A 15,052-nucleotide genomic window follows, 5' to 3' on the forward strand; every position below is an offset into this window, starting at 1 on the left:
ATTAACTTACACAGTCAAAGCTGCTCTATTCATCTATTAATGTATTTGCTGAACACATTTTATTTAGTACAGGGAGACTGAGTCCATCAAGCCTACTTTGGGTGCAAACAATAATAAAACACCACTGAATGGAGCACCAGTTCTTACTGGGTGCATGACGGCATAAACCTATATACCAGACCAAAGTAGAGCTATAAACTTTTGAGATATGAGGGAAACTGAAGACCACATAGAACGACTACTTGGATTTGTGTCAACAGTAGCCATATTTCAGGATACATAAAAACTGAAGTATATTATGACCCAATGACTACATAAATTGAATAACTGCTTTCATCCTCAAAATTAAGGAAAGGATAATGCAATGTCAAACAATTGCATATTCTTTAAATGATAAAAATAACAAACAATATAAAAGACTAAAGATAATATCTTTAAAAAAATAATATTTTTCAAAGCGAACTGCAGAAATACATATCTAAACATCAATAGCAAAGTCAATGTAATTCATAGCCCCTAAATGACAATATGCTATAATCTAAATAAACATAAAATTACACCTAGCAATTTTTAAATTTGATTACAGTATCTGTATTGCTTTATGAAGCAATTAAAATAAACACTTGAGTAGAAAGTTGAGCACTTGTGTACAAGTATAGTTTGAATCACTTTGCGCAACTGTGAGCAAAGAAATGTAACTTCTGTTGATTATAAATATATATATATTTTTTTTTTAATTAAAAACAGCAGACCACAAATTCAAAGGCATAATTTATTTGTTTTGTCCATGCTTACATATTATTATTGTAATTTTTAAGACCATTAGCTACTTATTTTGCTAACAGCCTAGATGAAACATTAGAATAAGAACATAACTTATGCTATAAATCAGAAACTTGTGCAATACTGATCAGTGGGAGCATCTCAGCCATGTCCAGTAAATATGTAGCGGCACTCCTCAGCAATCAGACCACTGGTAATAATTACAGAATTTATGAAGGGTTTACAGATCCTCTGACTATTCATTCTATAAATCAATGTGTTTTCAAGACACAAAAGAGAGATTATAAAGTACATAAACAGTGTTGGAGTAAAAAAAAATAAAATAAAAATCTGTAAATAAAACATGACCACTCCACAACTGCCAGTTTTTACATACAAAAATAGCTTTGTAAAGTATTCAATTTGAATATAAATATAGCTGAGGAAAAAAAGGTTAACATTTTTTCCTTCGTAGATGCACATTGATACAGTGCCTACACTTACTTCATTAAATATAACTAAAAACTACAATAGCCAGGCCTAAGCAGTCAAAACCTTAAGCCTGCTAAATAAGCAGTTTTTTAACCTGCAAAAAAATTAGTTTTGTTTAAAAAAAAGAAAAGAAAAAAGAAATGTTCGAGCATAAAACACATACAAGTATAAAAGTTTAGACAAACAATGAAACACGTTTAGAAGAACTACTAACCCAAGATATGTGTATATAACCACTATGCCTTAAGTTGTAAAAACAGCAAGACCATTTTATAATAGACAATTCTCACAAGTATATGACATATATTTTGTATTTACATAAAGAACATTACAATAAACTAAAGTGTATGATGTGAAAACTCAGCAACCATAACATCAGGCAAAATAATTTCTCCATTACTATGATTACAATTCAAAATTCAGAGTTTTTCTTACATGGAGTGTGTATGTACTGTATCAAGTACCTGTATATAACACTTCATACCAAGGCTTCACTTTGCTGTGAACCTTAAATTAATACTAAGTAAATATGAGCAATTCAATTGTAAAGGTTTAAAGACTGATTAATACTGCTGGAACAGTCCAGCAAAAGTAAAACTATAACACTGAACAAATTAGACATGCAGTAGACAACCAATATAATACACAAGAAATAAACTGATGTCTTGGTTACACATCTGGTCAAAATAAGGCTGAAAATGCCATTGTTCTGTTTATGTATTATATTACATAATCAACACATTAGTGACACACTAGGCATTGTCCAATTCAACTCAGTGTTCAATTCAATGCCAGACAATAAAGAATGGAGATGTGCCACGTTGGTCAGATATGCAAGAAAGAATCTGCAATGTACTTTATACATATAAGAATATATTTGAACTGGAACAGTTGCATATTACAGTGTATGTGACAAGTGATGAATGTTAAATATTTTTGCCAATTTATGTAAAATGTCAAACAGTATGGTAAAAAAAAAATTATGTAAAATGCCAGGCATGTTTTAACCTGTTATCAAATATATGAAAATATGTAAAATAACTCAAACCAGAAGCATTTTATAACAAATAAGTCAGGCATTGTGGTGTAGTGCATAAGACTTTGTATTTCAAGCCCTGAGGTTGTGGGTTCAAATCCCACTACCAACACTGTGTGACAATGAGCAAGACACGTCACCTGTATGTGCTATGACTGTAAACCATGTATAAAGGCTTAATAATAATATTTATACTCCATCAAGTACTGTACATGCTCATAATAAAAATTACTAAAATCGAGATCATTACATTGCAAGACAAATGCTAAATTTAGACTGTGGTATTCTTTTCTTTTAATCTTTTCATTAAAAAAAAACAAACACCTCAGTTAACATCAGTGCTTGTAAAAAAATAATTTCAGACAATTAATAAATTAATGGAAAGGTATCAATAAACACATTACTTTTAGTTACTTTTGAAATTTACATAACATTTTATAACTAGTGCTCCTTAACAAATTGACTGTTCACACAGTAACTTTAACCAGATGACTATGGGATAATTGAGCCATATTGTTTATATAAATAAACAAAGTATAAACTAATGATTTCAAGTTACTTACCAATAATAGTTAACTGATAAAACTGCATTCACTTAAACTGATTTTGTTAAGTTTACACTATACAAGAAAACTGTTGCCATAATTCTATTGTAAGCCACTCAAATCTAAAGAACATGGCTTCTTGTGCAACTACTGTACACTTTAAGGAGCTGGCTCTTCTATTTATTATCAGCTGAACAGACAGTGTAATTTTGGGTGGATAATCCAAAGCAGAACGTAAACTGATATATATGGAGGTTTCAAGTTTTAAATAAAAGCATGATGCACAGAAATACACACACTGAGGGAAGATGTGTAAGTATCAATGTCTGTTTCTGAAATTAGAAACAAGTGTTTAATTTATATATTAAACATCCATCCATCCATTATCCAACCCGCTATATCCTAACTACAGGGTCACGGGGGGTCTGCTGGAGCCAATCCCAGCCAACACAAGGTGCAAGGCAGGGAACAAATCCTGGGCAGGGCGCCAGCCCACCGCAGGACACACACACACCAAGCACACACTAGGGACAATTTAGAATCGCCAATCCACCTAACTTGCATGTCTTTGGACTGTGGGAGGAAACTGGAGCACCTGGAAGAAACCCACGCAGACACGGGGAGAACATGCAAAGTCCATGCAGAGAGGACCCGGGAAGCGAACCCAGGTCTCCTTACTGCGAGGCAGCAGTGCTACCCACTGCACCACCGTGCCGCCAATATTAAACATTACATAATAAATTCTAATTTTATATGCAGTGGAAAATCAAAGCTACATATGGTGAAGTCATACGTTGCTTCCAGAGAACAATAAAAAAAAAAATCATGGTACAAGTTATAAAAAAAATACACCTACAACAGACAAATTATATTCTTCATTTTCTGCACAATTCTACTTTTCTATTTTGAGAGAGGTAGGTTTTAAAGATGATGGCAGAATAACGAAAAGAAAAAGACATAACATAGAAGCAACCTGCTGGCACTGCTGCTTTGTAGCTCCAGAGTCTTAGGTTTAAGTCCCAAGCTGCACTCTTTCTATGTGGAATTTGCATGCTTTGCCAAGTGGTGTTATTTTTAAGGATACTTTTGCTTTCCTCCCTCATCCAAGAGATGTGCAAGTTAGCTTAATTGAAGACTATGGAATGGCAATTGCTGACTGCAGTTGGATGAGTGTTCTAGGGACTGAATAACACTGAAAAATGTTTGTTACTGGATTAAGCAAATTTGAAAAGGTTATACTACATAGACAGATCGTAATTCCAACCAATCAATTTACTTTGTTGGTAACTTAAATGGTTATGTGAATAAAGTTCAAGTGTACATATGGAAAAAAATAACCAATTTATTGAAACCAACAATTGTTTTTTAACATCATAAATCATCTGCCTAAAATTCAGACTACCCCTTACCAAATATTTGCATCATGACAACTTTAGCAACATCTATTACTTGTAAGTAATTTAGTCATGAATCTCAGAGATTGAAATTAAAATATAAAATATAAAACCTCATTAAGAATGACCTAGAACCACTGTCCTTCATAAATCTTGTGCCACTTTTCATACTGTGCTATATTTTATTACACATGGGACCGATATTTGGAACAGTTAATTTAGAAACACTACAAAGAAAGAAAGCAAAAAACCTGTTGCTTCTAAAATACGTCCAAAGTACATTTCAAAGTAGGATAACTATATTTACACAAAATTGATGGAAAAACATGCATTCTTTGCTTATAATATTTAACTATCAAGAGATATGAAATGATTAATGATTGCTGACAATTGAAGTAAATATTGTCATCAACAATGAGTATCTTTAAGACCACCTACAGATAACTAGCCTGAAACACTGCAGTGGTTAAAAAAAAAAGGTTATCAATTTTATTTAAACTCTGGATGTGCACTTTTCTTTTAAAATTCAATGAAAATGTTTTATGAGCATATATTCCTAGTACAAGTTCTTCTTCTTATGACTGCATTTTTCCTCTTGAATTTAATTATGACTATAAATATTTGTATTTATTATATTTATAGTATACAATATCTAAACAGTACTGGAGACTAATACTAAGGAATTATAAGGACTATTAAAGTAGGAATATGACAGTAATTTCACTCCTGTCTATTGTTTCACCTTGAAGAGATATGGCTTTGAAAACATTATATGACCAAAGTAAACATGATTTAGTACAATAATTTTTAAGACATAAAAAGTATAAAGGTTTAGTGAAATAGACTGGCTTTGGAAAAATATTTTAACAAATTTCAAGGATCTTAAATGTAAACAGAAAATTGCAACCATTAATTGATCATTTATCAATACTACAGCAAAGATAACTGTTTTTAAATTTCTAGAAAAAGAAGGAAATAAATAAATAATACAAAATTAGCAATGACAGAGAAATAACATAAGACTAACAACACAAACATTGAGAACTTCTGAAAGTGTATAGCATCTGCATAATGATTGCTGCTTGAAAAGACAAAAAAATAAAACCCTTAGAACAAGTCTTACTTTTGTCATTTTGTATACTGTACACCTGCATAACAGAAAGGCAGCATGTTCCCTTTAATAGAATATATAAATAGGAGGAGGAGGTATACTATATGCATCTACATCTCCCTATGAACAGAAATGGAGATAGGGATATTTCAACCATGACTTTTTCATTTATGTGAATGGTTTAAGTAACGGTGGTGTTCTCGGCGTCGGGTGCCCTTGCGTCTCTGCAGCAGATGGGACTGAGCCCCTGGGCTCCACTTCTTTAGAGCATGAAACTTCCAGACTTCTGCGATCTGCTCCACCTGTCAGCCACAGAGAAAAAAAAATTGTTAGCTAATCTATTAAAATCAGTTACCAAAACAAATGGGAGGGGTCGGAGGGTTGTGCTGTGCACACTAATCCTAGCATTAGACGTTTCACTCTGTGTCCTTTGTATGAGGTGACAATGAAAAATGAAAAGGTTTAACTGAAGCGTGCCTAAAAAGCAAAAAAAAAAAAAAGAAAGAAAACCATACATTACACTTTGCTTGCTTATTTTTTGTTATCATTCGTACAAAGTAAAACACAAACTTTATTTCGTTCTTCATTTGAAGTATTAAGCAATCAATATCAGTTACATAATAAATTACTCTATTAACACCAATCTTACAAAAATGTAACCTTCTAGCATTTATTATTTCATCTCATTGTAAGTAGGCAAATAGCTGTCAAAATTAACTAAAACCTAACTAAACAAACAAAATTTAGAACAGGGATGAACTTTTGAAGGCACCTCCAAATAAACACCTAAAATTTACTTTTTGTTATTCTATATCAAAACTTGAAACCAAAATTGGTTAACATCTGATCATTTAAACTTAAGACCCGATTATAGTTAAGGACATGGAAATCCATAGTATTTCTCACTTAACTGGTTAAATAAAATTTACATTTACTTTGGGAAAAAAAACATTGAAAAACTAATGAGTATCACAGAACTATCCAGTATCTGGTGTTTGAAATACACTACTGGAAAGAGAGCTTCTAACAAAAAAGCTACTGAAGATTTTCATAACAATGAACACGCAAGATTATATCCCAGCTGACAAAATCTTTTATGTTTGCATCCTGAAGAAGAAAACTAAGCAGCCGGACATGTTTATGCTTATGTGTTGTAGCATCTGCATTTAAATTACAGAAGGACACTGCTGAGATTCAAAGCATTGAAAATCATGGCCCTGTATTAATCATTTGTCACACGCTAGGCAGACGGCATCTTAAGGTACATTCAACAAATCCATCTGACTGCCTAGGTTATGCCCAGCCAAAAGATGTTTTTTTTTTTTTTTTTTTTGAGATGCACCTGCTCAAGTTCAATGCATATTAGAAACACATCACACTAACAGACAGACATGGTGAGGAACAATGCATAGGGGATTAAACATTTTATTAAATTATATAAAAATGAAATTTGTTTCTTGAAGATACTAGCAAGGATTAATATTTTGCACTTCTGTTTAAACAAATGGTTTACCGCATGAATGCTTGAAATCTTTTTAAACCAAATTTTAAAAAATATTTTTAAATTTCCCACAAAAATGCTTACTGGAATTAGATTATCTTTATGGTTTTCATTCTCAAGCTTGGTGAGTTCTTCTGGAGACAGCAGAAAGAGTCGCACCTCCCTTACAGCTTCCTTAGCTACTTCAGCAATGGGACGCTCTAATACCAGCTGAAAAAAATTCAAATAGGAAAATAAAACCATCAGGGAAATTAAGGAACTTAATTTTTTAATGATTGTAAAAATGCAGCCAATGCAATGCAGAATGTTGGTAAAAGAAAGTACTGTACTTATAAAATGGTCAAGGAGGTAGGAAACACAGTATTCACAGACTGGAAAGAAAAACAACAAAATGTTTAAACAAAACAAGATGTTTCAACCAAACAATACAATAATCTAATATTGAAACTGGTTTGAACCATCTCTAAACGTGGTCCAGAAAAGATGCCATAGCTGCTGCAATGCACCATCCTCAGATAATAAAAACCTGCTATTCTAAAGTACTGTTAATACACTACAACTAAGTATTTAACACTGTTGTTCTATCAACATACACCACAATACTTTAAGACCTGGGTCTTAGCTTTACTCCTTAAGGTAGACTTTGGACTTCCTAACTGGCAGACATCTACAGATTGACAGCATCACTTCTTCTACACTGATCATTAATCTGAGGATCCTCCAGGGTAGTACACAGTACTACCCTGCAACACTCTGTTTACCTTAGACTGTGCGGTCAGACAGAGTTCCAATTCCATCAATAAATTTTATGGTAACACCCCAACCCAAAACATAATGGCTAACAATCAAGAGACAGCTTGCAGAAATTAGATTTGCCTTTTGTTACACTGGTGCCAGGACAACACCACCCTTCCTTAAAGTCAGCAGAACCAAGTTGCTAGTCATAGACTTCTGGCGGCAGACCGTACTCTTGTCAGTTCTGTCTTCATTCTCTCCTGCACTACTACCTCCACCAGGATACAACTGCATCCCATAACTGAGCCTACTTTCTTAATTAGCTTGTTTAATTGGTGGGCCTCTTTTGAATTGATGTTACCATCCTAGCACACCACAACACAGAAAATCGCATTGACCATTACAGAGTTGTAGAATATGTAAAGAATGTCCCTACCCTCACAGAAGGAATTTTGCTCTGTTGTTTCTTATATTGTTCCTCTGTGTTATATAACCAATCTATCCTGTCACTGATGTGGACCCACAAGTACATGCAGCAGTGCACTGGGAAAACTATAAAACAAAACTGATAGTTTTGCCAACTTTGTCTAGCTGGAAATAAGTCACGTGACGCCGAAAGATAATTGCCACTTCCACTCCAATGTTTGTCCAATAAGCAAACTGCAGTGGAACCAAGTGGTCTTTCACAAGAGGACTCATATTGTCCAAGACAAACCACTAGAAGGTATCCATGATTTGGAACATATTGACCATTGGTCTGAAATCTTCAGGTGAAGAGGCGCCTGCATATTTGACCTGGAACAATACAGGAAGTTTTTCTCAGCAGTGACACTTTCTGGAACTTTAGAAATAAATTAAACAGTTAGCAGAGATTAACACAAAGTTGGTTGAACAGGCTTTCAGAACTCGAGGACTGACTCTGGTTCCACAGCTTTTCCTGTGTGTAGCCTCCTCGGCTGTCTCCTTACTTGTCATCAGTTATGGACAGCATGTACTGATAGTCAGGGGTGGACTCATCTCTGGCCAAGCTTAAGTGGTACGTGTTGTTGATGCAGTAGGGATAATGTAGGCAGACTGACCATTGGAAGAAAGTGGTGATGGAAAAAGGGAAAACCTATTAAAAATTGGTTCCAAGTGTTAGATTTGTTTGAGTCTGAACTTATGTTTTCTGTTTTAGGTGTGTAAACCTCCTTTCCTTCAGCATTCTCAGTTGTGATGGCAGAAAAGAATATTACTATACACAGCTCTTTTAGAAAGGCAAATGGTCTTTAAGGAACTCACCCATTCCTCGACGTAACTAACAGTACTGGATCATTAGCACAGAAACCACTGGAGGCAGGTTTTAACCATAAGGTCATATAGCTAATCGACTTGAGATCTTGACAACTGCATAACAGCATCTAGTGCATGTGTCTTATACTGTGTAAATATATACAAGTTGTTGAGCATCCCTAATCTGAAAGACCTGGAAGAAGAAGTATCATAGCTGTACAGCTGCATTCACACCTTTCTATCTCTTTGGTAATGCATCTGTGGATACTACCCCACTAAACAATTGCCATTCGTGTGTTTTTGTGTCGCAGAGCTCAATACTTCACAGGGGAAATTAACACCACCCTCCTCCTCTCATTTGGTGGTGCTCCATGCCCCTGCCAGTCCAAGTTTAATTCACATACACTCATTAATTAAAAAAATTTTTTAAATGGGCAACTGAGGTCATTCGTGGAATTGTTCACTTGAGGCATTGTGTCAGCACTCAAAATGTTTCAGATTAGGGATGCTCAACCTGTATATCATTTAATGTTGCAATACATCACTTCAAGAGAGGCCCACTGAATTAAAAAGCTGATTAAAAAAAAGGTTCAGTTATGGAATGCACTATTGATCTGCTGGAGGTAGTAACAATGGTGAAAATGAAGACAAAACTGATGGGCATTACGAACAATGCTGCACATCTTCTCTCTGACACAGTAACATTAAGTACTTTCAGTCAAAAAATGATTGTCAAGGAACTCTACTGGGGCTGCTTTATACCAACTGCAATATGCCTTTAGAATGCCTCAGTGTGACTGTGAGTACTGTTTTTATATTTGGCCAAGTCAAAATTTTCTATTCTGTGTAGTAATTCTGGAATATACTTTAGGGGCCTGTTGTTGTTTTTTTATTATATTTATTTATTGAACTTCTGTTAAAAAAAAAAGAAGAACAAATTAATTAATTTTCCACATAATTAAAGATATAGAGGTATCTTTCTATCTAATATATACTGTTATATTCATGTTTTTTATATTATGCTATTGCCTCTAGGGGAAGGTACATGAGAAATCTGATCATGGTCTTTACAGTTTAATATTATACTTGCCTATATGTTAAAAATAATTATTGTAATGTAACGTTGGGTATGATGTTTATATGGATGTTTAGTCTTGACACATACTGCTGTACTAAGTAATGCACTGTAACCCAGGTTTGTGTTCCCATTTGTATATTAACTTGTATATTAACTTAGAACTATGTTTGTACCTTGTGAACACAGTCTATTATATGGAAATGAACAGCTGTATGTCCCATTTGCTACATAATATTAAGTGTACATAATGTTAATGTATTATTATATATCTTCTAATCTGTTTAAAAAAATAAAAGGATAGTTAAAATTCTGAGCCATCACACCATGAATGTTTCAGTGATATGGTAGTTTATTAAGTACTAAAAGAACACAGACTGCTTTACACATAGAGAAACCTCATGCATCATAACGATGCAACAAAATGAGACCAAGGATATGACAAGCTTAGCTAAAGTCTGACTTGAGTAGCCCTGCCACTTTGATTCAAGAGGTAAAGTTAACCTTCCCCGCTGGCAAAACTAAACAAGATAAATGTATGGATATTACCCAGGTTTATAGATATTCAAAGGTGTGACAAACAATGCCTTTTATTAACACCGAAATGGTGAGGCCAGAATTGTTGTTTGCGGTATGCTTAAGCAATCTGTATTTGAGGTAAAAGGTGAACATGGGATAAATATATAGAACATCACCTTTTATCTCTGAAAATGTTTGCACATGTACTCTTTAGTGCTTTGGAATAAAATGTACATGCCAACAAGACTCTGAAATAAAGTGCTATTGATAGATGAAACGGATAAATTTCAACTAAAGCTTGGAATAGATTAAAGTACATTAAAAGGATCAAAATGCAGATAATCCGTAAAATTATCACTTCATCTGGGAAAAATGGTAGATACGGTATCACAATTTAGGAATAAACAGCCATCTCTGCAATTGGCTCATTTATCCACAAAATGCCTACAGACATACTTAATAGTGTGTCATCCTGCAGCAATACAGTATATGCTGCCAGCACAATTGAGACGTTGATGATGGGGAATAAAGTGGAAAAGTCTTGGATCTAAATAGGAAGGCAAAATTACCCATTCTAATTGAACACAAAGTACATTTTATTTACCAAAAAGGAAACAGTAGCCATTATACACCTCAGCATAAAGTGGCTACAACAAAGAGGTTGGCAAGGAATCTCAAAAGCACAAAGAACTACACCACTCATTTAAAATATGGAACTAATGTAAGAAGTACTTTTAGACAGTTATCGCTGCTGATCCAGTATAGATCTCTAACCTTTTTAGTATTTAACTCATGGAAGTTATTAGGTGTCCAGATATTTACAGACCTCAGCATTGGCAATCTGTATGCATTCTTTGATCAACTATGTCGCAAAAACATAAAAAAAAACAAACAAAAAAAAAAAAAACTTACAAACTATAAGAAAATGAGCCTGCTTAACTTCCCTTATCTTCAATCAGTATCTAGGCCTGAATATACTTTAGTCATAAGGACAACATTGAAGGTACATCTAAACTTTAACAACTACAGTACCTTCACAACTACCTACCTGTGCACCTCTAGAAGATATTACATCAATAAGGTGAATGGGGCTTCTAAATTATTATGTAAAACAAAGATTGGGGTGCAATCATTCATAACATAAACTCCTTGACATTAATCTTAAAATGTTACATTGTGCATATCTTTCAAATTAAAATTACCCAAATATGTCAAGGATTAAACCCTCACTGTGAACGTCATTAAGCACTCACTAGGTCAAACATTTTGGTACTGTACTAAAGAAAGACTATATAGGGAGAAAAAATTAACTTATTTGTTAGTGTGGAAAAGCGTGTTTAGGGGTACAGTTTCAATAGTAAAATTGAGAATGAAGTAGAGCTTGTGGTGTTCCCTGCTGAATGCCAAGGGATGGCAGTGGGTACATGGCCATATTGAAGGGTTACTACACTTGCCAGTGGACAGCTCCCCTTGCTGAAGAAACCCTAAAGGGTGAACAGAGGAGACATCAGTTTTAGAGGGTGCACCAAAGCTCGTGATAGTTTTTTATGAGTAGCTGATTATGATTTTAATGTTTGATTTCAAACTATTTATTGGATTACTTAATTATAGAGTTTTTAACCTCTACGAAAAGACACTGTTTTTATTGTGATTATGTATTTACTAGTCATTAAGCCCGTTACAATAATGGGCGCTAGTACAGTAGTGCATAAACATTAGTAGGAACAGTCTATATTAAATGGCAAGGGACCTTGACCTCATTCTTTTTGTTGGTTGTATTTTTCTTTGTCTTTCAGCCTTTCTTTTGTTGATGTTTACTTGCTAAGCTGACCGTTCTTCGTGGGCTGCCGCCGTGTATTGTGTGTCTTTAATTTTCTGTGACAGTAATACTGTCTTGTACGTCTGCTGGCTTGTACGTCCGTAATATACCTTTAATTTTTTCTGGCGGTAATACAGGCGTGCGCATCGGTAATATGCCTTTAATTTTCTCTGACAGTAATACTGGCTTGTATGTGGCTGTAATATGCGTCACTGTATTGTGTACCTTTAATTTCCTCTCGCAGTAATACTGGTTTGTATTTCCGTAAAACGCCTGTAACTTTCTCTGACAGTAATATCACGCATCGCACGTGCCCCGCGCATGCGCACTTCACCAGAAGACACACACACACAGACACCTGGACGCACACAGGGATTTTATTAAAGAGGATTGTGGAAATTGTACTACACTTTGGAAACATTTCATTGAACTTTTTGTTGTTTAATAAAAATCACAATGCACTTTAACAACGACACTTGCTGTGTTATGGTTCTCATTACCCAGTCCAACCTCGGTTTTCATCTATCGATGTCTCAGGTTAAAAGAGAAAAAGGCAGCTGCCAGCAATACGGGCATCACAGACACGGTACTGGATTCAGAATTAGTTAATACTAATCCTTTAATGGCAATTAATACCAGAAAGGATAAGATGATACAACAATACACCTATTTTGACTACAACGCTTGTGAGTTACCTTACTTTTATGTCAAAAGAATTCTAACCCACTATCTACAACTTAAAAGATAATCTTTTATGTTATCTAAAACTTAAAAAAAATCTAACTGGTGCTGAGCTTGTCCAGAATTTGGTAAGAATTCAATAATGTTACTGTACATTAAGCTTGCTAAATCACCCTTTTTGATTTTTCAAATATTTAGTATACTATACGTGAGGACCTAATAATGGCCCTTTTGTTCACACTGCGCTCTGAACTGGAGAGGAATATGTTTTTTTATACTGATTGTACTTTTTCAATTGGTTCTGTTTTAAATTTTTTAACAGCATCTTTAAGCTCAGTAAAACAAAACATATACAGAGCGTGTATATATATATATATATATATATATATATATATATATATATATATATATATATATATATATATATATTGAGAACACATCAGTTCTCAATGGGAAAAAAATCATGCTGGATATCTATACTGATATGGACTGGGTATTATGTTAAGAAGGAAAGGATGGAAATAAAAATGATCAAACTACAGAGGGCTGAATTCAAAGACACCCCTAAAATCAAAGTGAAAAAATGATGCAGCAGGCAAGTCCATTCTGCCAAAATTTCATTGCAGCAACTCAAAATCACACGCAGTAGTTTGTATGGCCCCCATGTGCTTGTATGCTTGCCTGATAACATTGAAGCATGCTCCTAATGAGAAAACAGATGGTGTCCTGGGGCATCTCCTCCCAGATCTGAACCAGGGCATCACTGAACTCCTGGACAGTCTGAGGTGCAACCTGGCAACGTCGGATGGACTGAAACATAATGTCACATAGGGATTCTATTGGATTTAGGTCAGGCAAGCGTGGAAGCCAGTCAGTGGTATTAATTCCTTCATCCTCCAGGAACTGTCTGCATACTCTCGCCACATGAGGACAGGGCATTATCGTGCACCAGAACAGACCCAGGACCCACCGCACCCATTTCAAATCTGTCACATGAGCTCAGGGTGAACCTGCTCTCATCTGTGAAAAGCACAGGGTGCCAGTGGTGGACCTGCCAATTCTGGTATTCTGCCAATCAAGCTCTGCGGTGCCGGGCATTTAGCACAGGGCCCACAGGCCACCCTCAAGAAGTCTGTTTCTGATTGTTTGGTCAAAGACATTCATACCAGTGGCCTGCTGGAGGTCATTTTGTAGGGCTCTGGCAGTGTTCATCCTGATCCTCCTTGTCCAAAGGAGCAGATACTGGTCCTGCTCATGGGTTAAGGACTTTCTATGGCCCTGTCCAGCTCTCCTAGAGTAACTGCCTGTCTCCTGGAATCTCCTCCATGCCCTTGAGACTGTGCTGGGAGACACAGCAAACCTTCTGGCAATGGCACGTATTGATGTGCCATCCTGGAGAAGTTAGACTACATGTGCAACCTCTGTAGGGTCCAGGTATCGCCGCATGCTACCAGTACTGACACTGACCGTAGCCAAATGCAAAACTAGTAAAAACGGCAGTCAGAAAACATGAGAAGGGAAAAATGTCAGTGGCTTCCACCTGTTAAACCATTCCTGTTTTGGAGATCATCTCATTATTCCCCTTCTAGTGCACCAGTTTTTAATTTCATTAACACCAACGAAGTGGAAACTGATTAACAACCCCCTCTGCTACTTAACTGACCAGATCAATATCCCAGAAGTTCATTGACTTGATGCTATACTCCGATTGAAAAGTGTTCCTTTATTTATATATATATATATATATATATAATATATACACACACACAGTATATATATTATATATATATCTATATATATATTCTTCTTTTGGATCTTGATCTTTGTTTGTCTGCGAATTCCACGCATGCGTAGACCACCTTCCAGTTTAGTACGTTGTTGTTACTCACGGATGTCAACAATGTGCCGGAATAACAAAAGGGGTGGTGGACAGTGTTACGCTGGTTAGCTCCTGAGGCCTGGTTAGAGAATGAGATTGCCGAAGATAAAAGGTACATGCCTACGTAACATATGCATGAAAGAAAGACAGAGGGTAAAATGAATGACAACGTAACAGCACGTTCCGGAAATTATTATTGTTACGTTGTAGCCGGCGAGTGCTGCGCGTCTC

General features: G+C 35.3%; 1 protein-coding gene across 2 annotated transcripts in view; it reads right to left on the reverse strand.

Moving 5' to 3' along the window:
* Positions 1-758: 758 nt before the first annotated feature.
* Positions 759-15,052, reverse strand: part of LOC114659074 (BTB/POZ domain-containing protein 19-like) — a 72,964-nt gene continuing 58,670 nt past the window's right edge. For both annotated transcript variants that reach the window (XM_028811301.2, XM_028811302.2), the window contains exons 7-8: positions 6,926-7,051; positions 759-5,642 (exon numbers count right to left, since the gene is read on the reverse strand). In XM_028811301.2, the coding sequence (XP_028667134.1) occupies positions 5,505-5,642; positions 6,926-7,051 (264 nt within the window). In that variant the 3' untranslated portion in view covers positions 759-5,504. The remainder of the gene's footprint in view (positions 5,643-6,925; positions 7,052-15,052) is intronic.

This window comes from Erpetoichthys calabaricus, chromosome 10 (genome assembly GCF_900747795.2).
Source record: "Erpetoichthys calabaricus chromosome 10, fErpCal1.3, whole genome shotgun sequence".
NCBI classification, from domain to species: Eukaryota; Metazoa; Chordata; class Cladistia; order Polypteriformes; family Polypteridae; genus Erpetoichthys; species Erpetoichthys calabaricus.